General features: G+C 36.5%; 2 protein-coding genes across 3 annotated transcripts in view; one reads left to right on the forward strand and one right to left on the reverse strand.

Annotated features, from left to right (window-relative positions):
* Positions 1-27,735, forward strand: part of RELN (reelin) — a 577,463-nt gene that overhangs the window by 91,953 nt on the left and 457,775 nt on the right. The gene's annotated exons all lie outside the window — the stretch shown is intronic.
* LOC118994437 (40S ribosomal protein S24-like) lies at positions 13,588-14,054 on the reverse strand. Its single transcript, XM_037057082.1, has one exon. It carries the CDS (start codon positions 14,008-14,010, stop codon positions 13,618-13,620), a length of 393 nt encoding a protein of 130 aa, XP_036912977.1. The 5' UTR covers positions 14,011-14,054; the 3' UTR covers positions 13,588-13,617.

Below are 27,735 nucleotides of genomic sequence, written 5' to 3' on the forward strand. Positions count from 1 at the left end.
GGGTAGGCAGAGGTGGAAGAGGATATAAAGGGGTAGACGGTAATGGAAAAAATTATATTCCAAGATGAACTACATATTAAGTATTAAAGTAAAAATACAAGGCCTCAGTGCAAAAGTTCTCAAAAAATATACTCTTATGCATTCTTTCTTGAGGTTTCTGCACAAATGCATGTCAGCAAGCCTATTCTTGACCACCTTTTATAAAAGAAGAAAGAATACATCTCCCACCTAAAACATAGCAGGATGCAAAATGTCTTTTTAAATAAATGGTCACTTTTTGAAACAAGTGCACATTAATTTTTTGGTATTTGATTTAAGTTTAATATATTCTTTACACTTTAAGAACAAACTGAAAAGATATAATTTGGTTAGGTGCTGGTGAGAAAGTAGAGGAACCTCTTAAGAAGGTAAAATGTCAGAGTATGCTGTTCTTTGGTAGTTTTAATAGTTGTAGTAGGACCAGGCTGAAATAATGTGGCATTCTTTGATCTAGAACAAAAGAGTTATTGAGTACATAATCTATCATTAGGCTTTGACTTTAATGGAATGTAAAGCAAACATGATTTGTTTGGCATTTTCCCAACACATCATAGGATTAGTGTGTGATATCAATGTGTTTAAATAGCTGTGACAAATAAGACAAAGTAAAGCATAGAGATGAATCTTAAAAGGTACTTCTGAAAGTTTTTCCACTTAGAGTTAATTTTAATGTACTAGTTTCACTGAAGTTATAGCCACACTCCTTTCAATACAAAATATGTGTATGATGAGCCAAAATAAGACCAAAATTATTCTTAAGATACTGTTGTATAAATGTAATTCTACTAACATAACTACAACCTTTTATGAAAAATCAACAGTCTTTAAAATGCATGCCTCACTGACCAAATACAGACAAATGCCTAATAGCCAGAAATACATTAAAACAATAGTTATGCAAAAGATGACTATATGCCAGCAATGTGTGATTCGAAATACCTCATTTTGCTTGTCAATATAAGAAATCATGCTGCCCTAGGGAAGTGTGATGCTTAATTATGGATATCTCTTTGTGCATCCCAGAAAAAAAAAATGCTTCCCTCTTGTCTTTGGCATTGAATTCCAGTTCAATCATGTAAATCTTCAAGGCTCATTGTGGTTGCTCAATAAAGGGATATTTGAATATTCTTTCATACAAAATTGTTCATTTTTCAGAGGCTGAAATGCATTTTACTCAATATTTAGTATTCTGGCCCTAAAAGCATTTTACTACATTCTTGATATTCTGGCTCTAAAACCTGAGAATTGCATTTGCAGGTCTGATTAGTAGCAGTCACACTTCAAATTGTTAGAGCTTGCATAAATTAAACTTTTGTGCTTTGCAGTTCCTGGCTAATTTTGCTCAGCTAATATAGCAACCATTTTAGCAGTTTTTTGCTTAAACTTTTTGTAATTTCCTGTGTGTTTCATTTGTTTTTTTTCTATAATAATTAGGCATCCTCAATCCAATCATTTGTTAAATTATACAACTCTTAAGATGGTGAGATTTGATGAAATCCAGGTTTTAGGGGAAAGCATTATGAATAGATGTAAGTTTTTTTCTAGTCCTTTCTTTCTAATATCCAGTTAATCACATCATATTTTAAGTAGAGAATAAGTGACTAATGTAAAAATTTAATATTTTCAATATTACATTTAAAGCATATTATTATAATTTTTTAACTTAATGGTCAGCGTTTTTCTTCAGTGTGGTTTGATACTCTAACTTCAGATACAAAGAAATACATTTACTAAACAAATTATTTGAATGTTTTATAAAAGACCTCAAATCTTACTAAATCTTATATTAGTCACTAGTTAGTAGAAACATGTACTTTACTAGTAGATTTAGATAGCATGTTTATTATCTTTTATTGCCTGAATGCAAGATTTTTCTACTACTTTTTAAAATTGTCACTAAAAATAAAAAATATAGTGTGTATTTAAACTACTTTTGTAGAACCTTTTACAACTTTAAACTAAGTAGAACCTAAAACTAAGTAGAACCTTTTACATTAAAACTAAGTAGAACCTTTTACAACTTTACTAATTATCACCAAGACCCCTACATCCCTAAATATGAGCTGCAGTTCAATCTCAGGTGTCCTGTCTCTGTGACTAAGAGACATACACTGTGATAATAAATGCATGCACATATGTAAGGCTTAAGATTTGTAAAGAGGGGCCAGCCACTAACAATTTTATTGAAAGGTCCTGTATAGTAGTGGTATTTATTTACTAGCCTACATTAAGCTAAATTACTCAGAATGATCTTGTTGAATTATTTTGTCTGTCTCTTTACAAATAAATGCTTTGTAACATATTTGAGAAAACTTAAACATATTGAGAGATTCAAAGGCATGTCCTTTTATTGGGTGTGGTAAATGATCTATACTAAGAAGACTTTAGGTTAATTAAACAAATTATTCTAGTCAGTGGTACAAGGAACATAGCTGACAAGAGATGAAATTTACATTAATTTATCCTATTTACAAGGAATTAACCTGAATTTGGTGTTTATTCATTCCATTTGGATATACCAGAATTATCTTCATTAAGAAATAGTATTGTCTTGGTTGTGTCAGTCATTTGACAAAGACCTCAGGGATATTTTCCAATTCCTAAATAACCAGCTTGAAAAGAATAGTGGGCATGATGAATATAAAGCTGTTGAATTAATCAACAAATTGCTAAAGCAGATGTTGAGGGGCATGAGATTTGGGCCAAGTGGAAGAGTTTGTGGAGGAAGGCAGCTCAATGCAATGATTCATTACATGACCTCTGGAGTTAGCCAGCTCAGGTTTCATGTCTGGCTCTGTTGCTTGCTAACTTGGGCCACATATGTTCCTTCTCAGTGTCTGCTTTTGTAAGATGATGGTGTTAATAATGGTGCCTGGTTCACAAAGTTGTTGGTTAAAATAACATGATCTATTCAAGTGCCTAGTACATATGTTCCTAATAGGTATTATATATAGACTCAGAAATGAATTTTTCTTTGAAATATGAAACACAATGAGAAGATGGTCCAAGTGGCAGAGGTTTGAAAGAAGGAGGTTGACTCTAAATTGGAGGGGGGCAATGTGCCCATAGAATTTAGAGCTGAAATGGACCCTTGGTACAGCCTGGTTCAGTCCTGTCCCAGTGCATAGGTAAGGGAACAAGGCTTAGGATGAGCAGGTGGTGGCTCATCATAACACAAAGTAAACATGAGAACTAAAACAAGTTCTGATATCATATTCAGATACTTTAAAAACACATACAATTCACTACCACAAGGTTTATCATTTTAAAGTTTACATTTAGTGACTTTCAGTATATTTACAAGATTGTGCAACCAACAGTGCTAATTTCCAAAAGAAATTCTATATCCATTAGCAGTCACTCCCCAAACCCTCTTCTCACCCTCCCACCCCAGTCCCTGACAACCACCAATCTGCTCTCTATAGATTTGCCTATTTGAGACATTTCATGTAAATAGAATCAAGCAATATGTAGCCTTTTGTGGCTGGTTCCTTTTATTTACCATAATGTTTTCAAAGGTCATCCATCTTGTAGTATGTGTCAGTACTCTGTTCCTTTTTATAGCTAAATAATTTTTCATTATGGATATACGGGATTTTGTTTAGTGGAGGGATATTTGGCAGCTCCAAAATACTTAAAGAAGGTAGGCCTGAGCAAATTGGGGGAAAAGTTTAAGGGGGCTGTAAAGCAATGGGACCACTAAATTCCTGGAGTATTCATCAGTTACTCTAAAACCTCTGAAGATCCAAATTGCTTAGCCTATTCTATGGCTCAAACCTGAAAATGGTTAAACTTAGGAATCAAGATGAATTACCCCTCTGCCCTCCTTTTTGCCCTTTGAGGGGTGGGCCACTGTGGTATGTTTTTACTCCAACCTTTTGGCCTCAATTTAGACCATGAGATACACAAGCAAAGCTGAGTCAAGGTAATTTACTAGTACAGCAATTTGGAATCCAGACTTATCAGTCCCAGTCCAATATTCATGAGCTGGATAACAGCACATGTAAACATTTGGGAGCTCTGGGCAGCCATCCTCCACAATGGCTCCAGAGGAAGTCCTACATGAAGAAAAGGAGAGAGAGGCAGAATGGGGCCTGAGGTACTAGAGCTTACCCTACTGTTTAGGATTCATTTCCACCAGGCTCAGAGAGTCTTGAGTTCTAAGAAACAAAAATAAAAATAGCCAACATTTATCAAGCACTCTCTATGTGCTAAGTGTGTTGCAGGTATTCATTCTTTTGATCTTAATAAAAACCCTACTATAATTATCTTCATTTTGTAGATAAATAATCCGAGGCAGAGAGAGGCTAGGTAATTTATCCACAGTCACATGGAAGAAGTTGCAAAGCCATAATTCAATCCTGCCTCTGTAGCCTCTCATTAAGCTCCCCATTACAGCCCAAGACAGCTTGAGTCAGTTTCTATTACAACCAGAAGAACTTTGACGGAAAAAAAACCCTCTGTGTTTTCCCTGTCTGTCCTTCCCTTCATCTCTTCCAGCCTCCTTTTTTTTTTATTTATTATTTATTTATTTATTTATTTTTAATATAATTTTTATTTAATTCTTGTTCAAGTACAGATTTCTGTCTTATAATCCCAACCCTGCCCGCCCCCCACCCCATGCTCCCCGCCTCCCTCCCCTTTCCACCCCCCACCCTTAGTTATTGTCCATGTGTCTTTTATACTTGTTCATGTGAGTCCATTCCCTTTTCCCCTATGATTCTCTCCCCTCCTTATATTTTTTTTCAGTAACCTACTTGTACCACATACACACATCTATACCCATACACAAATCATAATAACTCATATTCAGTTCCAAAATCCTAGCTGCTTAAGACCTCTATGCTTTTGTATACAAGTGCTTGGAGTTCCTTCTGGCCCTGTCAATTAGGTAAACATCCAGCCATCTTTTAGTGGCTTGGTTCTGACTCACCTCCTCTACTAAGCCTTTATGACTTCTCCTCTTTGCTTCTCCCTGGCCTCCACCTCCATGGAACTCTCTACTCCCTTCTCCATGCTTCACTCTCTTCTCTGACCTCTACAAGTCATTTCTTTTTTTTTTCATTTCTAATAATCTATTGAATTTACTTGTTTAAAAACTTTTATACCTCTTTGAAGATAACAGGTGGTCTAGTTACCTTCACTCTCATGGCATATAACAAGTGCTCAATAAATATTTATTGAATAAAAAAATAATAAAAAATCTTTAAAGATTCATAGAGTGTTTACTACTAGAGTTGGCAGTAGTAAATTCATGTTTGTGCACAAGTGTGCAGGTATGGATAAGGGAGACAGTATTACTATCTAAGTTTGAGGATATTTATGAATCTATATGTATGCATATGTCTGCACATTGATACATACATTTAAAACTATACAAACATTTGTAAACTTTATCATCAGAGATCCTGGGGAAACTTATCTTGCCTACCATGTTGTCCCCTTTTCTCCTGGAGGTGGCAGGCACCAGTGCCTTCAGATAGGAGAGTGATTGGCTTAAGTGCCTTTCTTACAATCGAGAGTGTAGAAAGAACAAGCTTGTTCAGTACAGCCTCATATCTTAGGGCAGGCTGAGTTCTTAATGATACATGAGGTTAAGTTCTTGTTTTATTTCTTACATCTTTTAAAAAATGAGGATTGCCTAATTTCTTGGGAACATATTCTAAGATTACATCAAGTGAGGTCACTGAGGAAGATTTTTCTGGTACATATGTGTAATGCCTTGCTTTAACTACAACACTTTTCTCATATAATTTCTTACATAATTGAACATGGTAAAGGGTCATTAAAAAGTAATTACCACTATTTTTCTTTCCTTTATGCCTAAAATAAATCCAAAAATTAAAAAAACACTACATAAGATTCATCCATCTCATATCATCTTTTTTTATTGTTGTTCATGTATAGTTGTCTCCATTTTCCCGCCACCACTTTCCTTCTCATCCTAAGTCCTTCCCTATTTTGGTTTTGTCCATGGGTCTTATGTACATGTTCCTTGATGACCCTATCCCTTCTTTCTCCCATTATCCTTCTCTGCTCTCCCCTCTAGTTACGGTCAGTTTCTTCTTTATTTCAATGTCTCTAGTTACATTTTCCATGTTTGTTTGTTTTGTTGATTAGGTTCCCCTTACAGGTGGGATCATATGGTATTTGTCTTTCACATCCTGGCTCACTTCACTTAGCATACTGCTCTCCAGTTCCATCCATGCCATTGAGAGGGTAGAAGTTCTTTCTTTCTTTCTACATTTACACATATTCCATTGTGTAAATGTACCATAGGTTTTCAGTCCACTCATTTACTGATGGGCAGTAGGTTGCTTCCAACACTTGGCTATCATGCTGTTATGAACTTTAGGGTGCATAGGTTCTTTTTAATTAGTGTTCCAGGATTCTTAGGGTATAATCCCTGCAGTGGAATTGCCAGGTCAAAAGGCAGTTTCATTTTTAGTTTTCTGAGGAAATTCCATACTGTTTTCCACAGTGACTGCACCAGTCTGCATTCCCAAAACCAATGTACTAGAGTTCCCTTTTCTCTACAACCTCCCCAGCACTTGTTTGTTGATTTGTTTATGATGGCCATTCTGACTGGTGTGAAGTGGTATCTCATTGTGATTTTAATTGCACTGTGGCTAGTGATGGTGAGTATCCTTTCATATATCTCTGGGCCCTTTGTATGTCCTCCTTGGAGAAGTGTCTGTTCAGGTCTTTTGCCTATTTTTTTATTGGATTATTTGTCTTTTTGGAGTAGAGTCATATGAGTTCTGTATATATTTTGGAGATCAAACCCTTGTCTGAGGTATCATTGGCAAATATATTTTCCCATACAGTTGGTTCCCTCTTCATTGTACTCAGGTTTTCTTTAGTCATGCAGAAGCTTTTTAATTTGATGATGCCCCAATTCTTTATTCTTTCCTTTATGTTCCTTGCTCTAGGGGATATATCAGTGAAAATATTGCTGCATGGAATAGATAAGATTTTCCTGCCTATGTTCTCCTCAAGGATTTTTATTGTATCATGACTTATAGAATAGCATCTTAATAAATTACTTGTTAATGTTCCCTGGACTCTCTGTAGATTCTAGATAGAGGAATGTAGCCTTGATAAGATATGTGCTCAGAAACCACTGTCAGTACTTAAAAAATGTAAAAGAAACTAGACTTCTTCTAATTCTTTTATCTTCCTTATTCCTACTCAGTTCTATGTTCTCTGAATCACAGCACACTAGTTATTCATAAACAAGAACATCAGGAAATCCACATTTTTAGAGCAGATTCTAGTGGAGTTGCCATTATATTACCTAATTTATGGCTTTTGAAATTATTTTGTGAAAATTTTGCCTGTCCATGTTAAAAATTGTTTTTGAAGAATCTATTGTATCTTGGCAAATATAAATCTTACTTGTGTTATTTTAAAAAATATTTGCCCCCAAAACTGAGCTCTGAACAAACAAGGGTATAGCACTGGGTTATCTCATTTTGGGGTGCTTTTTCATATGCCAGAGATTTTAAGAATTCTGGAAACTACTTTTCTATAAATGAGGTCTTATCCCTCACTAGATAATAACAGAATTGAGAATACATTCTCTCTCTTTCTTAAATAATAATTTAAAAATCCAATTAGCACTTGTGGGCCTTTGCTGATAAGAAGTACTGTTTTGTAGAAGGCTGTCAGTTTTTAAGTATATTTAACTGATTATGCGATTACAGTTATCCCGATTGTCCCCCTCCACCCAGTACCCTGCTTAGTTCCAGAAATACCCCCTCTTAGTTCTTGTCCATGGGTCATGCATGGAAGTTCTTGGGCTTCTCCATTTCCTACAGTATTCTTTACACCCCCCAGTCTATTTTGTACCTACCAATTATGCTTCTCAATCCCTGTACCTTTTCCCCCTTACCTGTCCCTGATAACATGCCAAATTATCTCCATATCCATAATTCTGTTTCTGTTCTGGTTGATTGCTTAGTATCCAGCAAAGCTGTAATTTAGAGTGGAAGGGCAAGTAAAGTTCTCTCCAAACAATTAAAGCTAAAGGAGTTCATCACCACCAAGCCATTATTACATGAAATGTTAAAAGGACTTATTTAAGAAAAAGAAGATGAAAACCATGAACATTAAAATGACAACAAACTCACAACTATCAACATCTAAATCTAACAAAGAAGAAGTGTCACTTCATAGAGGATGCCAGACTATCCATTTTAACAGCAGACAGGATCGAAGTACGTGCTTAAAAGAATGAACTTCAAAGATTGACTCTGATCCAGCAGTCATTTTGCTTGTAATGTGGTGTACTTTTGAGTTTGCTAGTCCTCTTTATTGGATATCCAGATAATAATAAATGAGTTTATGTTCTATGTTCATAATAATTGATTTATAAATACTCTTGGATGAAGTTGACTTCTTTCCTGGCAGTTAAATCAGACAATAATTTAAAATAATTTTATAATGTCATTACTTTTTAAAAGTAATTCTGATAAATTTTCTTTGAAATATTCTTTAAAAAGAGTGAGAATAAATTATTTACATCTCCTAGAAAATAGCTCTGGATGCAACATAATGAATTTGAAAATGGATGTAGGAGTCAAAAAAAGGCACTTCACCACATGCCAGTTCTGTTTCCACTCTTGTCTTCTGTTCTTTTGTTTGTATTCAACCCTCTGATGCTGAGTTTTTTTGCATGTAGCCCAGTAGACGTGTAGGCTGCTCTCTGAGGCAAGCACACAACTAAATTACTGTTTTCAGAACTCTGAATGTCTGAATGGAAAGATACTTGATAGTGTGGGTGTTGCCATTTTAGAAAACAGAATAGCAAAAATTGTTAATATTTTGGTAAAAGTTCAGACTGAGCTCCCTCCTGCTTTTCCTCCTTTATGTTTTCATACATCAGAACCATGTGTTGTTATCACCTAATTAACTGTGTTGATTCTGGGTCTCTTTCACAAGTCATTTTGACTTGTGAAAGTCAAAGTCTCTTTCACAAGAGACCCAGAATGGGTCTTCCTTTCCACATGAACTCTGGCCAATAGCAAGTTAAATGTAAAGTAAATAGAGCTATAACAGATCATATTCTGGGGAGATGTTCAGTTTACCCTTAATTGTTTTCTTTTTAAAATAATTATTTGTATTATGAGACAATTTTTTAATCCTGACTTTAACCTATATGATCTGATAACATTTCTAACAATAAGAACAAAAAAGGAGAAAAGCTGTTATAAAATGAAGAACTCAGCAGGGGTTTGGCTTTCTGGTTCCAGAGAATAGGACAAGTGAGCAGCTCACTGAATAACTGTGAGGTTGATAAAGTTTATCTTTCAAGCCCCTAGCTCACCCCTTCTCTCTCTTCTTATCTCATCTTCAATAAGGAGCTGTTATTAGCCACATCTTAGAGTGACTTTTAAAATACTGTGTTAATAACAGCTTTTCCCACACTGCTTCTTGCAAACATTAGTGGCTCAAGAGTGTTAATAGGTCTTATATGGAAAAAGAGTATTACAGTAAGTAGTAAAAAGCTTGGAATATGCTAGTTAAACAAAGTTAAACAGTACTTCTTAGAGACTTTAATATGCTCTTTTGTTTTTCTTTTTGAGATGTAATTCCCACAACATGAAATTTAGGTTTTCTCTTTTATTGATTTTATTGGGGTGACATTGGTTAATAGAATGATATAGTTTTCAGGTGTACAATTCTATAATATACCATCTATATATTGTATTGCGTGTTCACCACCCCAAGTCAAGATGCTTTCCATGACCAATTATTCCCCTTTTAGTCTCTTCTACCTATCTCTAACCCCCTTTTCCCTTTGGTGATTACCATATTGTTGAGATTTTTTTGTGGGGGGCAAAGGTTGAGATTTTTTTTAATTTTTTGCTTAATCTCTTCACTCTTTCACCCAGCCTTGCAACCACCCTCCCAGCTAGCAGCTGTCTGTCTGTTCTCTGTATATAAGGGTCTGTTTCTATTTTGTTTTTTAGTTTATTTTGTTCACTAGATTCCACTGTGTGAAATCATATGGTACTTGTCTTTCTCTGACTGGCCTATTTAATTTAGCATAATGTGCTACAGGTCCATTTATGCTGACTCAAAGGATAAGATTTCCTTCTTTGGCCAAGTAATATTCCATTCTATATATGTACCACAACATTTTTATCCACTCATCTATTGATGGGCATGAGCTTCTTTCAAATCTTGGCTATTGAAAATAACGCTGCAGTGAACAGAGGGATATGTGTATTCTTTCAACTTAGTGTGTCTGGTTTCTGTAGATATATTACCAGAAGTGGAATTGCTGGGTCATAGGGAAGTTCCATTTTTAATTTTTTGAGGTAACTCCATACTGCTTTCCACAGTGACTGCACCCATCTACATTCTCACCAAAGTGAATAGCATTCACTTTTCTCTCCATTGTCACCAACACTTTTTCTTTTTCAAATTCTTTTTCTTTTTGGCTGTTGTTGGGTGTATTTTTTAACCTTGTTTTCCAATTTGCTGATTTGATCCCCTGCTTCCTTTAACCTACTGTTTATTCTTTCTAGTGTATTATTCATGCCAGCTACTGTATTCTTCATTTCTACTGGTCTTTCTTAATGGTTTCTATGTCCTTTTCATGCTGCTAAGGATCTTTATAACTTTGAATTCTGTGTTTGATAAATTGCTTGCATCCATTTTATTTAACTTTTTCTGGAGATTTCTTCTGTTCTTTCATTTGAGGCATGTTCATTTTGACTTCGTCTTTATTTTTGTTTCTGTGCATTAGATAGATCTGCTATGACTTCCAGTCTTTGTGAGGTTGCCTTATGTAGTAGATATCCCATGGGGTACAGTGGTGCAGTCTCCTTGAACACCTGGGCTGGGTGCTCCAGGAATGTTCCTTGTGTGGGTTGTATGGATCCTCCTGTTTTAATTGAGTCTTGACTGTTATCGGTTTGTCCTTGCATGGGATCAACCTTCAGCTGGCTGGTATTGAGGCTCAAACCCTGCCACAGCCTATGAGCTGCTGTGCAGGTGCTAACCAAACAAATTAGAATTTGCGGCATCAGGGTTTGGTGACTGTTGAGATCTCCCTCTGGATATGCCATTTGTGAAGCTTATTAGATCTTGCTCTGATGTTGCCTGAAGCTGGCTACAGTGTGTGCTGGACTGATTTCCTCTTGGGAAGGACTCTGGGGCAGACAAGTATCAGACACTGCCTGTGACTGACCCTGGGCAACCTCTTTGGAGCCACAAAGTGATCTACAGTTTGTGGCTGCCTCTGCTGGACCTGAGTACACACTGGAAGCTACACACCAATGACAGCTTTTACCAGTACTGGGCCCTTGGGCAGGTCAGAAAAAGTCTCAAGGCACCTTATCTGCCTCTTCCGGCCTCTACCTGACAGCTGCCTGTTAGACTCAGTACCTGAAAGAGCCTTTGGTGGTACTCAAGTTGCATGAGGTAGGTTCACAGTGAGTCACCAGGGAAATTCAAGTGGTATTCACCAGATTGGTACAAGTTTAATGTTGGTGCCAGTGCTGAGTCTGAAAGCCACTCAACAAAGGTCCCCACAATATGAAACCTGACTTCCACTTTCTGGGTGCTCTTATGCCTTTTTAGTGGGGTGGGGTCTTGGTGAGTCATCAGTTTGAGGTCAGCAGAGTTTATCAGGCCCAAGCAGACATAGATTTGGCCATGTGAAGGGCTCTTCCCTCTGGGCATGGGAGGAAAATATGGCCCCTGTTTGGAGCCATACAACTCAGTTTGTCCCAAATTCTCCTTCTGCCAAGAGGAGAGGGAGCTCAACATGGTGGAGCTGCTGAGAGTAAGTAGGTGGGGATAATGGATCTCCTGTGAGGGGAAGTTGTCATCCTGGCTTTAGGGAAGTTGTGGGGACAGCCCCTGTCCAAGAGCCACTCAACTCAGCCTGTCCCACATTTTGCTATGACCATGGCAGGATGAAGCCACTAGGACTCAGGTAGTTGGAGCTTCTGGATCCAGAGCTCAGAAGGTGTGTCTGCCAGAAGCCCGGAGGGTTGTTGTAGTGGATTTCCTGTGAAGGGGAAGCACCAAAAGGTTCATGGAAAAGTAGGGGAAATGACCCATACCCCAAAGCCACATAACTCGGTCACTGAGTTTCGCCAGACCTCTACACCCTGGCCCAGATAGCTTACTCCTCAGCAGGGCATAAGCTCCATAGGGTGGGGCAAGTGGGAGTCCACAGGGTGTCTCTATTCTATTCCTCCAGGATGATGCTGTGCAGAGGGGAGTGTACTACCCTACAAAGGTGATGTTTGTGGTATGGGACAGTGATTCAATATGGGGATCCTGGCAGCTATCTTTTCACCTCTTTCCTTTGAGAAACAAACCTCAAATTCTCCTCACATGACTCTAGTTCAGTCTGCTCTACCTTCACCAGAGCCCAAGGTAAGTGACTGAAAATAAGATTTTGTGTATTGGCCCTCTAAGAGAGTACCTGTGTCTGTAGTGGATTCCTGTCTCTCTGTTTTGAGCAGAATACCTGTTTGTTTTCCCAGCCAGAAGTTATATGGATGCCTCTTCCCAGCTCTGGTGCTCTGGCCTGAGAAGCCCAGCTTGGGGCTTAGACCCCACACTTCTCAGAGTGAACCTCTTACAGTTGAGATATCTCTCAAAAACTTGGCTGCTGCCCATGGGAGTCAAACCAGCCCTTTTTGCATCACTACCTTTCCTACCAGTCTCAATGTGGCTTCTTCTATAAATTATTGGTTATAAGATTTCTTTTCAGTTAGTATTCAGTTGGTAATTAAGGATGACTGTTCCATAATTTAGTTGCAATTTCAGTTTGTTTCTGGGAGAAGGTAGGTATAGTTTCCACCTATTCCACCACCATCTTGAAGCTTCTAAAATTTATTTTAAAGTGTAGAATTTAGTGATTCTTAGTATATTCACTGTGTTCTGCAGTTATCACCAGTAACTAATTTGAAAACATTCCCATCACCCAGAAAAAACCTCATGCCTCTTTGCAGTCAGTTTCAATTCTTCCTCCTTCCATCGGCTGAAAACCACTGGTCTAGTTTCTGTCTCTGAGGATTACCTATTCGGAACTGGATTTGTTTCATAAAAATGATCTCATATAATATGTGGCCTTTTGTGACTGGCTTCTTTTACTTAATGTGTTTTCAAGGTTCATCCACATTGAAGCATGTTGAAGAATGATGTGTGTCATTCTTATTTATGGCTTAATGATAGTCCATTCTATGGGTATTACATATTTTATTTATCCATTCATCTATTGATGGACATTTGGGTTGTTTCCATTTCTGGCTATTATGAATAACACTCCTATGAATATTCATGTACAAGTCTCTCATATGAACATGTATTTTGAATTCTTTAGGGTATATACATAGGAGTGGTATTGCTTGGTCACATGATAATTCTATGTTTGACTTTTTGAGGAACTGCCAAAGTTTTCTATAGCAGGTGCTCCATTTTTAGCCCCTGTAACAAATCCCCACATTTTTTAAATCCTTAGTTTATTAATCTTCTCATGAAAAATCTTCATAATCATCACAGATAAAGGAACTGAAGAATCTTTACTCCTTCTGTTCTCCAATCTCCAGGTCACTTTTTGCCTGTACCAACATTAGCCTTTGCAGTCCCCTTGACTTTCTTCATTCTGTTCTTGCCTTTCTTTCCCTGTTTTCTTGAGGTATTCTTCTTCTCATATTGGCCATATCTTGCGAGTCTGTGTTTGGGTTCATTTTTCTTTGCATAACCCAAGGAATCATAAATCAAGCCAAAGCCAGTTATCTCGCCACCACCAAAATGGGTTCTGAATTTAAACACAAAGATGACATCTGGTGCGGTCTTATACATTTTGACTAGTTTTTCCAGAACTTCTGTCTTGGGTACTGTTGCCTTGCCAGGGTGAAGGAAATCAATGGCCATTTGTTTCCACTGGAGTAGTCTGTTGCTCATGAACTTCCTGGTCCAGATAGTCACTGTGTCATTCATGATGGCTGCCAATCTTCAAGCAGCAAGGGAGGAAAAGGGCACAAGTCTCCACATTATTGATAGAACTTGTTAGTCTCTTCTTCTTTCCCCCTGCTCCTCTTCCTTCACCAGATAGGAAATGGTATCTCATTGTAGCTTGATTTTCATTTTCCTAATGATTAATGATTTTGAAAATTTTTTTATGTATTTATTGGTCACTTGTGTATCTTTGGAGAAATGTTTATTCAAGGCCTTTACCTATTTAAAAAATTGGATTATCAGTCTTTTAATTGTTGACTAGTAAGCCTAGTATACTTTTTTTATACCATGAATTTTTTTAAAACAGCCTTAATAAGCTTTTTCAAAAACTTATCTTAGTATGGAGTTTTATTTTTCCCCGAAGCACATTTGTTACATCTTTCAGAACTAGTTTTACATGGGGGAGTTTTAGAAGCAATATTTTAAGGGAAAGTGTATTATGACTGAGTGATTTAAAAAAAAATACCTGGAATGTAAGAATGGTCTAATCTTAGCACATCTAATATGTTTCTTCTTTGTTTTCCAATTTTCTGACGATGAAGAATTGCTTATGTAAGTTTTAAAAATGCTAATATTTAAAATTTTAAAAGATGAACAAACTTTTTGCCCTATGTATAAAATGACGTTTAGCCTTTATACAACCAAAAGAAAACAACCAATACTCTAAGAGAAAAGAAACAAAACCTCAGATCATTTGCAAAAGAAGAAAGACAAATGTCCAAATTTGAGCAAAATTTTCAACTTACTTTTAATAAAAATGCATAATTAAAACAATTATGAGATGCTGTATTTCAAATTTGGCCAAGATGTTTAAAATCATGAATAGTTAATTCTGACACCAGTGCTGAAAAATAAGCCTAGTTATCCAGAAAGCAATCTGACAATATGTAAACTGAGAGATTAAAATTTTCGTCTACTTTGATGTAATCTTTTACCTTTGAAAATCAATTATAAATTTAAAAAATTAAATGTAGACAAAGCTTGGTGTGTATAATTATTTACCAAAACACTAAAATCTGAAAATAATGTAAATGTCCAATAATAGGAGACTGATAAAATGTTAAAGTATTGATGGAAAGCAATATTATACTGCCATTCAAATTATATATTTTAAATATATTTTATTGATTATACAATTACAAGTGTCCCAATTTTTCTCCCCTTTCCCCCATACCCCAGATGCCACCTATTCCCTCTGGCAGTGCCCCACCCTTAGTTCATGTACATGGGTCATGCATATAAGTTCTTTGGCTACTTCACTTCCCTGGCTGTTCTTAATATTACATCTATTCTATATTTACTTGTAGTTCTTAGTCCCTGTACCTTTCCCCCCAATTCCTCCTTTACCCTTCAAACTGATTATCCTTCAAATGATCTCCATGTCTATGATTCTGTTTCTGTTCTGCTTGTTTGCTTAGTTTTTGTTTTTTAGATTCAATTGTTGATAGTTGTGAATTTATTGCCATTTTAATGTTCATAGTTTTGATCTTCTTTTTCTTAAATAAGTCCCTTTAGTATTCCATATAATATGGGCTTGGTGATGATGAACTCCTTTAACTTTATCTTGTCTGGGAAATACTTTATCTGCCCTTCAATTCTAAATGATAGCTTTGCTGGATAGAGCAAGCTAGGATGTAGGTCCTTGCTTTTCATCACTTTCAATACTTCTTGTCAATCCTTTCTAGCCTGCAAAGTTTCATTTGTGAAATCAGCTGACAGCCTTGTGGGAACTACTTTGTAGGTAACTGTCTCCTTTTCTCTTGCTGCTTTTAAGATTCTTTCTTTACCTTTAACCTTTTGCATTTTAATTATGATGTGTCTTGTTGGGACCTCTTTGTGTCTATTTTGTTGGGACTCTCTGTGTTTCCTGGATTTGTATGTCTATTTTCATCACCAACTTAGGGGAGTTCTTCTTCATTATTTTTTCAAATAAGTTTAAATTTCTTGCTCTTCTTCCAGCACCTATATAATTCAAATGTTGGTATATCTGAAATTGTCCCAGAGGCTCCTTACACTATCCTCATTTTTTGGATTCTTTTTCCTTCTTTCTGTTCTGATTGAATGTTTTTCTTCTTCATTGTGAAAAAGGGAAGAAAACCATTGATTTGATTCTCATCTTCATCCACTCCAGTGTTGATTCCCTATAAATTTTTTATTTTACTTAGTGTAACCTTCATTTTTGCCTGGGTCTTTTTTATGCTGTTGAAGTACCCAGTGCATTCCTTGAGCATCCTAATAACCAATATTTTAACCTCTGCATCTGACAGATTACTTATCTCTATTTTTTTTAGTTCTTTTTCTGGAGTTTTGGCAGCCTTCCTGTGTTGTTTCTGTTTATTAGGTGGAACTGCTTTGACTACCTGTCTTAGTAGTGTGGCCTATTGTAGGAAAGTGCACTGGGTAGTTGGATGGGACAGAGCCTTAGGTAATCACCTAGTGGGGCAATCTGTACAAACTAAGTTGAGGGAGTCTTAGATATGGTGTGGTTCTGTGGCTCTGTGTGAGGGGGAGCTCAGTAAAGGGACAAGAGTTCAGGAAATAGCCACTGTCTGGCTTCTGGAATTTTGTTCAGGAGGAAGCTGTGCCCTGGCACTTGCTCTAATGCCAGACACTTCAGTTTCTCCCTGTATGCCACTGGTGTCCTTCCAGCTGTTCCCTTGGTGCTAGAGCCCAGAGGGAGTGCGTCTGCATTAGTCCTAAGTATGCTCTGGGCCCTTTATGAAGAGACACCTGAGAGTCCTGCAGTTTCTTCCATTACCCCACACCCCACTGGTTTTCACAGCCATAAGTTATGGGGGTTTATCTCTTCAGTTCTAGAACCCTAGGCTGGGTGATCTGGTGTGGGGCTGGGGTCCCTCACTCCTGAGGTGTCTCTCCCGATCATTATCCACTACTCATGAGTAGGAAACTGCTTGTTCTGTGTCTTCACATCTTTGCATCTCTGCCCCTCCTACATGTCTGGATGAATGTGACATCTGTAATTCCCTTCTTGTTGGACTTCCATACAGCTTGACTTTCTAGTTATTGTGGGTAATAGTTGTTTTGTAGTGTACTTGTAATTTTTGCTGTGGTTATGTGAGAAGATGAGCTGTGTTTACATATGCCTCCATATTTACTGGGAGTCCTAAAATTGTATTTGTGAATAATATTTAACAGCATGTGAAAATGGTTACAGTATAACAGATATAACCATAGGAAAATATACACACACCTAGTTTAGAAATTCATCTTGCTTTCTCAAATACTTATACATTCATGCTCACCTAGTGAGAAAACTATAGAAACCCTAACATTTGAATTGGTTAGACATTTTTATTGTTTATTTTTTATGAATGACTAAATAACATAATTTGTTAAAAAAACAGTCAATCTAGGGAGAGGGTAACTGAGAGTACTTGTGTGAATTTCAATATTAAATGTAATGGTCAGGCAATAAATTTTTAAGTTTTTAGATGTCAGCCAAAGACTGTGTGTACATTTGGATCCACTGATTGAAGTTTTAGTTTTGGGGGTTTGTTTTATTATTTTTTTTAAAAAGCACATTTCCAGTTTACTTTCTTTAAAATGCAAAAAGAACATAACGAACTTGCGAATAAGTCTGAGTGCACGTTTGTAGATATTTATGATTTTGTTTTCTAATCTTTTACAGGTATCTTTTCTACTAATATCTAAAAACAGAATTGCTATAATACAGAAACCTGTACTTGAACAAGAATTAAATAAAAATTATATAAAAAAATAAAAACAGAATTGCTTTTACCTTTTAATCTCTTTTTATCAAGTCTGTATACAGAATTCAACTTAGTTTGTATATACATAACATATCTCTTTCTTAGGAGTATCCACTTCTCATTAGTTTATATAGCATTTAATGAAAGTCTGTTACGATAAGAACATATTCAAGTAGAATGAACAGATTTGGGGCACACACTGCATAAACACATGTATAAAGACACACCAAATAAGCATGCTTCGGAAGCACAATATCAAGCAGAAAAGCAGTGGCACCTCCTTCCCCATGTGTAAGGCAGATTTTATCAGATGAATTGGTGAAAGGCATGCAATCACAGTTACATTTACATGGTTTTATGTTATGTTACTCATCTAATGAATTGAAGTTATTATTTAAAGACTTTATTTATTTATTTTAGACAGAGGGGTAGGGAGGGAAAAAGAGGAGAGAAATGTCAATGTGTGGTTGCCTCTTGCACACCCTCTACTGGGGACCTGACCTGGCCCACAACCCAGGCTTGTGTCCTGACGAGGTATCAAACCAGTGACCGTTTGGTTTGCAAGTCAGTGTTCAATCCACTGACCCACAGCAGTCAGGCTTGAAGTTATTTTTTAAAGTAATTTAATAGGGAGTTGAAGTAATTTGATATGGATTGAATAATCTCAATCTACTTTTTAACATTTTGATATGAAAATTTTCAGTAGGGAGATATGCTTTGCCTCCTCACACAACAAAAAGAAGGACAACCAAAATAAGGACAAAATGACAAGGTTTAAATTTTGTTTTAAATGTTATCAAATTTAAAAACAAAACACACCCAGGATTGCCAGAAAATTGAACTGTATGGAAGTGCAACAATAAGGAGTTAAGGTAGAAACATTCCTCCAGTCCAGTAGGAGGGGCAGAGACAGGCAGCCAGGGTTCCTCCAGACCAGTAGGAAGGGCAGGAGATAGGCAGCCAGGGTGGAGAGGATGCACAGCAAGACAGTAGACAGGGCAGATGGGCTGGAGGACCAGGCAGGCAAAGTGGTAGCTGGAAGACCAACCAGGCCATCCCACATTTGCATGTGGATAAGCTGGGAGGAACAACTGGGGAACTTGACAGACTGCACAACCCTGGGTTCCAGCATAGGAAAAGAAAGCCTCAAAACCTGGCTGTAAAAAACTGGGGGGGGGGGGGAATGCAGTAGAAAGAGAAACTCCTAGCTTCACAGGAGAAATTGTTGGAGCTACCCATGGGGTTCTGGAACATACACAAACCCACCCACCCGAGAATCAGCACCAGAAGGGCCCAATTTGCTTGCGGGTAGCAGGAGAAGTGACTAAAAGTGGGATGTTAGCAGAGCAAGTAGCATTGTTCTGACCACTCCCCACAACAGCACCACAACACAGCCACCTGGGATCCCCTGCACTGGTACCTTAGGCTCTGCCCCTTACAACACAACAGGTGTGCCAAGACAAAGAAATATGGTACAAGTGAAAGAACAGATCAAAACTCCAGAAAAAGAACTAAGCAATGAAAAGATAGTGAACCTGTCAGATGCAGAGTTCAAAGCACTGGTAATCAGGATGCTCACAGAAATGAATGAGTATAGTCGCAAAACAGAGGAAGAAGTGAAAGCTATGCAAAGTGAAGTAAAGAAAAATATATGGGAAATCGACAATGAAAGAAAGGAAACCAGGTCTCAAATCGATGATTTGGATCAGAAGGAATAAATATTCAACCAGAACAGAATGAAGAAACAAGAATTCAAAAATAAAATAAAATAAAAAAAGAAAAGAAAAGAGGAGAGGCTTAGAAACCTTCAGGAAAACTTTAAACATTCCAGTATCTGAATTATAGAGATGCCAGAAGGAAAATAGGAAGAACAATAAATCGAAAAGTTATTTGAAAAAATAATGGAGAACTTCCCCAATGTGGTGAAGGAAATAGATTTCCAAGAAGTTCAGGAAGCCCAGAGAGTCCCAAAGAAATTGGACCCAAGAAGGAACACTCTGAGGCACATAATAATTAAATTATCCAAGATTAAAGATAAGGAGAGAATTAAAAGCATGAAGAGAAAAGGAGAGAGTTACCTAGAAAGGAGTTCCCATAAGACTACCAACTGATTGCTCAGAAGAAACTTTACAGGCCGGAAGAGGCTGAAAGGTATTCAAAGTCATGAAAGGCAAAGACCTACATTCAAGATTGCTTTGCCCAGAAAAGCTATCATGTAGAATGAAAAGGCAGATAAAGTGCTTCCCAGATAAAGTCAAACTAAAGAAGTTCATCATCACCAAGCCTTTATTATATAAAATGTTGAAGGGACTTACCTAAGAAATAGATCAAAACCAAGAACAGTAAAGTGACAACAAACCCACAACTCTCAACACCTGAACCTAGAAAACACAAACAAAACAAACTAAGCAAACAACTAGAACAGGAATGGAATCACAGAAATGGAGATCACATGGAGGGTTATTGATGGGGAGGGAGAGTGGAGATAATGGGGGAAAAGGTACAGGGAATAAGAAACATAACTGGTAGTTACAAAATAGACAGGGGGAGGTTAAGAATAGTATGGGAATACAGAACTTACATGTATAGCCCAGGGACATGAACTAAGTGGGGGGAGTGCTGGGGGGGCAGGGCAGAGGGGAATAAAGGGGAAGAAAAAATGGGACAACTCTAATAGCATAATCAATAAAACATACTTAGAATTTTGTAAAGAAAACTTTTAAGCATACATTAGAGTTGCAATAATTTTTGCTGGGGGGATCCACCATGTAGGTAAAATTTTTAATAATGAAATATACAAATCTTAAGGATATATAACATGATTTGATAAATGTACATATCTGTATAACCCAAACCCCTCTCAAAATATATCAAAATATAAAACCTTAATGCCAGAAATCTCCTTCATGCCCCTCCTCCACCAACTCTCACTTCCTCTTCTCAGAGGTGACCACCTTTTTTATTTTATTACACCATAGATCAGTTTTGCCTTCTCTAGAACTGTATAAATGCAGTCATTTATATGTACTCTTGTGCAAGATTTCTTCCACTCAGCATAATATATCTGAGAATTACCCATGTTATGTACATCAGTAGTTTGTTCTTTTTATTGCTTAGTAGCACTCCCTTGTTTTTCCTTTTTTTAAAATTGTTGTTCAGTTACAGTCGCCCCCCTTTTTCTTCCATTACTCTCCCTATCCTGTTCACCCTCCACCTTCCACAGTCAATCCTCCCTCGTGTTGTCTTTGTCCAAGGGTCCTTTATACAATTTCCTTGACTTGACATTTTCCCTTCTTCCCCCATTATTAGACACCTGTGTTATTTTTAGTTTTTATTTATTATGCATGAATAGCTGCTGTGAACATACTGTACAAGTCTTTTTTTGTGACTACAGTTGACCTTTGAGCAATGTGGGGCACTGACCCCTTGCACAGTTGAAAATCCTTGTGTAACTTTAACTCCTCCAAAACTTAATTGGTCTTTGGTATCTATAATGGATTGGTTCCAGGACCCCACAGATGCCAATCCACAGATACTCAATTTCCTGTTATAAATGGTACATAGATCAATGCATACTTCGACTCTTAGCCCTTTGCATCTTCGACTCTCAATCATGGATCAAAAACAGTATGGGTATTTATTGAAAAAAACCTGTGGATAAGTGGACCCATGCACTACAAACCCATGTTCTTCAAGGGTCAACTATATATGTTTTTATCTTTATTAGGTAATACTTAGTAGTGATTGCAGGGCATTGTTTTATATGAAGCTGCTGGACCTTTTCCCAAAACAGTTGTACTTTTATACCCTCTCAGCAACACTCTCTTGGAGTTGCAATTGCTCTGAATCCTCACCACAATTGGTGTTGTCAATGTTTTTAATTATTGTGGTTTTAATTTGCATTGTCTATATGACTAATGATGTTAGGCACCTTTTCATGTGCTTATTGGTCACTTTTGTCAAATATCTGTTCAAATGCTATGCCTATTTTAAAAAATTGAGTTGTCTTACTATTGAATCATAGGAGTTTTAGATACCACTACTTTGTCAGATACAGGCTTTATGAATCTATTTTCCTATTCATAGCTTGCCTCGTCTTTTTCTCAATGGATTCTTATAATGCATAGATGTTTTAAATTGTGGTGAACTCTAACTTACCATCTTTTTCTTTTTATGTTTATTGCTGTCTGAGTTCTATCTTGGAAGACATTGACTACTTTAATGCAAATATAATTTTTAAGTGTGTACAATAGGTGATGGAGCCTAGAAAGCAGCTATTTTCAATCTTCACAGCCATTGGATGAGGAGAAAGCAGATACTACATTCTAAACAATATTCTAAAAGTTTCCCATTAAGCATTGCCTACTTGTTTCTTTAAAAAGTCAGGGCATTTTCCATTATATGGCATCATTTTTGTGCTTAAAAGTTTTTTATTCCACATATGTAAGCTTCCGATTTTAATGTGCTACTTTATAAAGGACTGAAATTGCTTCAGACTCCTGGATTACACTGTGATAAGCCAAATGGGCTTCAGGACACTCCTTCCATACTAGAGACACATGCCAGAAGTCAAACAGATAGTGAACTAGGCAGAAAGGACCCTCGGCATTCTCATTAGAGCAGTTGAGGAAATTTTAATGGGCCTCCATTTGCCTCATTCTCTATCTAATACCCTTTGAACTGCCACTTTTTTCCCCTTGTTACAAGTCAACAACCACCATGTATATTTTAATAGGGATTATCAAATGCAATTTGCCCAGAAGATGTATAGTCCTCTAACGCTAATTAGCCAAGTTTAAATAATCACTGAGTTCTAGAATAATTGGAAAGAAACACTGTTTTTCTTGCCAGTGCATAATTACTAATTAACAACAAGATAAAATATCTGTATAGCAATCATAGCTAGAAGAATTTGTTAACAGTTAATTAACTGATGAGTCGGTGCCAAGTTAATGATGGTTTAAAAAGTTTACTGATGAAACTCTCTTGTAAAATAAATAAAGAAATATGTAAAATCACATCACTGAGCCAGAGCAGAGCATGGGTGGAGTAAATACTATGTGGCCTAGGCTTAGTATTACAGTGCTCAAAGCAGATGATCATTACAAGAAAGATTTAGTGTTTCTTTGGCTCTAAATAAATATCAACACTACCAATTGATGGTTGCTACTCTTCTGCTTACACCTAAGATTTTAGGCTTCATTAATTTGCTTTTCTCTTGATCCTAATAATTGCATGGGCTTTCTCAGCCTTAACATATACTCATGAAATTGGGCACATCCTCCTCTGTGTTTTTCTACTTATTAGAGTTAGACTTGAGTGCATGAAATGGGTAGCTGGAGTTCACAAAGAGAATAAAAACTTCACTTGACTGCCAATTTCCTTTGTTTTTGTTAATGTAGGAGTTACCAGTATATTATTCTTCAAAACTATTGGAAAACACATACACTAAACCATTTTTAATAAGTTAACATTTTCATTAAAAATAGCATGCTCTTAAATCTATTTTAATAGGTATTGATTGCATTGAATCTGTAAATACAATGTCCATCAGTAAATGAATGGATCAAAAAACTATGGTACATTTACACAATGGAATTCTATGCAGCAGAAAGAAAGAAGGAGCTACTACCCTTTGCAACAGCATGGATGGAACTGGAAAGCATTATGCTGAGTGAAATAAGCCAGGTGGTGAAAGACAAATACCATATGATATCACCTTTAACAGGAACCTAAACAACAAAACAAACAAGCAAGCAAAATATGACCAAAGACACTGAAATACAGAACAGGCTGACAGGGACCAGAGGAAAGAAGGGAGAGAATTTCAGGGGAAAAGGGGAAGGATTCACATGAACAAGTATAAAGGACACATGGACAAAAACTGAGGTGGGGGGTGGGGAAAGGGGAGGGAGGTGGGGAGCACTGGGGAAAGTGGGCTGAGATGGGAGTATAATACAGAAAACTGTACTTGAACAATAATTAAATAAATTTTTTTTAAATATTTTTCATTTTTTTTTATTTAGGCTAATGAGTGAGTGGTTAATGATAAGCACTTAATACACACTGTTCAAAGATTTAAATTATTTTAAAGTTTCATTTGATTGGGAGTCTTTTAATCACTGGGCCAAAAATAAAATTGAATTATTTCTTAATGAGTGTATACTTTTTATTACAACTTTTTGCAAAGTTCTTAATGCAATGAAGAATGAATTATAGGTTAAAAAACCTTGTAGAATTTTAAAGTTTTGTAAATAATAAAATATTGACTTATTCAAAAGATAAGAAGGTGACATAACACTTGATAGAACTATGGCTTCATGGATTATGGTGGAAATGAATATTTTTGTTAATTTGTTTCAAAATAAATGAACATGAGTACAGAAAACTTTGTGCTAGGAACATTTTAACCCTTGTACACACACTGCCACTTAACGTGTTGAAAGTTTGGGACTCATTATTGAAGTAGGAATTTTAATGTTATAATTTATTCCCATATGTTCAGACTTCAACCATACCCAAGAGTAGTCCATCTTTAAAAAATGTAGAAAGGAGAATCAGTACAGTGTGCTCATTTTACTTCATTTTCATTAGTCTGCTCTTTTAACTAATTTACTTTGTATTTATATACATCCCTATATTTCAATGATTCTCAGTATTGAGATATGTTATATTCTTTAGTTAATGTTTCAACATATCATGACAGAGATACATATTGATTCATTATTTTTTTATTTATGGGTGTTTGATTGTATATTTATGTGTCCTCAGTTATGAAGTTAAAAGTATATTCTCTGCTAGGTTGTGATATGACCAAACTTTTGAAAAGTTTGCTTTATGACCTCACTGCTTTATGAGGTCCCTCTAACACTGTGTGGTTTCTGAAGTGTGTGTGCATTAGATGTTTAGCACATAAAATTTAACATTTGTAGTGCCATTGACTAGTAATCCTCATCATAGAACAAGACCATGTAATAATCTGTTAAACTGAATGATACACATTTCAAGACTTGGTGAATAATCACTCAGTATCCATATTTCAATGCATTTTTAATGTTTCTCATTGTTCTTGTGCATATGGAAGTTATAATAACTTTTATTTCTTTGTACAAATTGACATAACTATTAGAGCTAGATATGAACATGAAGGGAAAGAGAAGAGTCTTGGCCCAATGCTCACATTCCTGGGGTTCTAACCTTATGGGCCCCAGTGGGTGTTTCTGCATCCTATAGGAATCTCTGGAGGTTTGTTCTTCTCTGGCTGAGTGCTAGCATCTCTGTATTCCATCCTCACATGGAGTCATCTGTGGACACAACTTTTGGGAGAAGAAGAGGGAAACCGTGATTTCTTTCCCCTCTGGCTCCTGTGTGGCATGTTTCCCTACTCTTCCCTTGCACTTGAGCTGTGCAGAGAGATTTTTCTGTCTTCCCTCCAAGGTCATTTCTACATGGCCAGGCAACAGAAATCAGTCCCAAATTCTATCTTCTCTTTGGAAACTCCAATGATGGGCTCAGAACCAAAGACCCCTATGGCTAAGCCATCAATTTTCCTGATATACATTTAACATATAAATTAATGATCGATTGCAGGTATGTTCTGAACTATGTCATTTTCTATGGACATATATGAATTTCCTAAAGCGATCCTACTTTCAGAATGATAATATGAAAAGTCATTATTATGCTGGCAAGACCTAGTGATTTTAGTTTTAAACTAGACACTAGCTTATATGCTAGGGCATAAAAAAATTAGCAAAGCGAATTACAGTCTTGAAGGCTGCAATGAATTGTTGAGCTGAACTCATTTTAAAAAAACTGAACATGTGCTTGAACTTAAATTTTTAAGAAATGGTTTGGTCCCAGAAATCTAAAAAATTTAAATTTTAAATTATCTTATGGATAATTGAAACACATAGTAAAACATTTTTTCCGTAGGGAAAAGTACTGTCTCAGAGCGATATATATTGGCATCCACCCCAGAGTTTCCATATGAGACAGATTCCTGGAGAAGAGACAGGGCACAGGGGCAGTGAGGAAGGACAGTGGAGGGAGAGGAGGATGTCTCACAACTGGTAAAAAGATTATGCCAGGCTTGTGAGAGGCATGATGACTTTACTGGTGCTCTTTATTCTTTTCTTCTCTTTCATTTCAAATTTCCGCCCTGATTACTGCTTTTGGTTTTTCTGTCTTCTTTTGTAAACTTCTTTTTATAGTCCCTCTCAGTGTTTTCACTTACTCTCTCTCCCTTTGCTTCTAGGTGGTTGCTCCTTTCTTTTTTCTTTTTTTCTTTAATTGAAATATTTTATTGAGGTATAACTGACATATGACATTTTGTTAATTTCAAGTCTATGACATGACAATTTGATATTTATATATGTTGTAAAATAATAACCACAATTAAGTCTAGTTAACAGTTTTCACCCAGTTTTTTTTCTTCTGATGAGGACTTTTAAGATGTACTGTGAGAAACTTTTAAATATACTTTTCAGTATTAGTAACTATAGTCAACATACTGTGCCATACATCCCTATGACATTTATTTTATAACTGGAAGCTTGTATCTTTTGACCCCCTTCACTCATTGTGTACCCTTCCAACCCCCACCTCTGGCAACCACCAGTGTATTTTCTGTATATATGATGTATTTTGGTTGTTTTTTAGGTTCTATATATAAGGGAGATTATACGGTATTTGTCTTTCTCTCTCTGGTTTATTTCACTTAGTATAATGCCCTCAAGGTCCATCCATGTTGTTGCAAATGACAAGATTTGATTTTTTTGTGACTAATATTTCATTGAATATACCTACCACATTTTCTTCATCCATTCATTCATTTAGGGATACTTAGGTTGTTTCCATATCTTAAGTATTGTAAATGATGTCACAGTGAAACAAAGGGGTACATATATTTTTTCAAGTAGTGTTTTCATTTCCTGGATAAATACCCAGAAGTTGAATTGCTGAATCATATTCTAGTTCTATTTTTAATTTTTCGAGGAGCCTCTATACTGGGGCTGTACCAATCTACATCCACAGTGGCTGTACCAATCTACATTCCTATCAACACTCCATGAGGGTCCATTTTTCCCCACATCCTTATGAAACTTGTGTTTCTTGATTTATTGATGATAGCCATTCTAACAGGCCTGAGGTGATATCTCATTGTGGATTGGATTTTCATTTCCCTGAAAATTAATGATATTAAGCATATTTCATGATGGTCATCTGTATGTCTTCTTTGCAAAAATGTCTATTCAGATTCTCTTCCAATTGCTTAAGTCAGATTGGGTTTTTTATTGTATGTGTGTTGGGTTGTGTGAGCTTTTTACATGTTTTGGATATAAAACCCTTAATCAGATAAATGATTTGCTGATATTTTCCTCCATTCAGTAGGTGGCCTTTTCATTTTGTTGATTTATATTTAGTCTTCCCTTCAGTGCTTTTACTTATATTCCCCCCCTCTCCTTCTAGGTGGTTACTCATTTATTTCAATTTCCTATTAGTTTTTTAAAGTATTTTTATTGATTATGCTATTACAATTTTCCCAATTTTCCCTGTTATCCCCCCTCCACCCTGACCCCTAACCATCCAGCATTCCCCCCACTTAGTTCATGTCCATGGATTGTACATACAAGTTCTTTGAGTCCTCTCTTTCCTATACCATTTTTATCTCTCCCCGTCTGTTTTATGCCTACTAATTATGCTTCTTCTTCCCTGTACCTTTTCCCCCTATTCCTACCTTCCCCTCCCCACTGAACTCCCTCTGTGTGATGTCCATTTCTCTGATTCTGTTCCTGTTCTGGTTGGTGGCTTAGTTCTGTTTTCATTGTTTTTCTTTTCTTTTATGTTAATTTGTTGATAGTTCTGTTTGTTGTCATTTTATTGTTCATATTTTTATCTTCTTTTTCTTAGATAAGTCCTTTTATGTTTCATATAATAAGGGCTTGGTGATGATGAACTTCTTTAACTTGACATT

The sequence above is a fragment of the Sturnira hondurensis genome, unplaced genomic scaffold, assembly GCF_014824575.4.
Source record: "Sturnira hondurensis isolate 20B ecotype Veracruz unplaced genomic scaffold, ASM1482457v3 Scaffold0009314, whole genome shotgun sequence".
NCBI classification, from domain to species: domain Eukaryota; kingdom Metazoa; phylum Chordata; class Mammalia; order Chiroptera; family Phyllostomidae; genus Sturnira; species Sturnira hondurensis.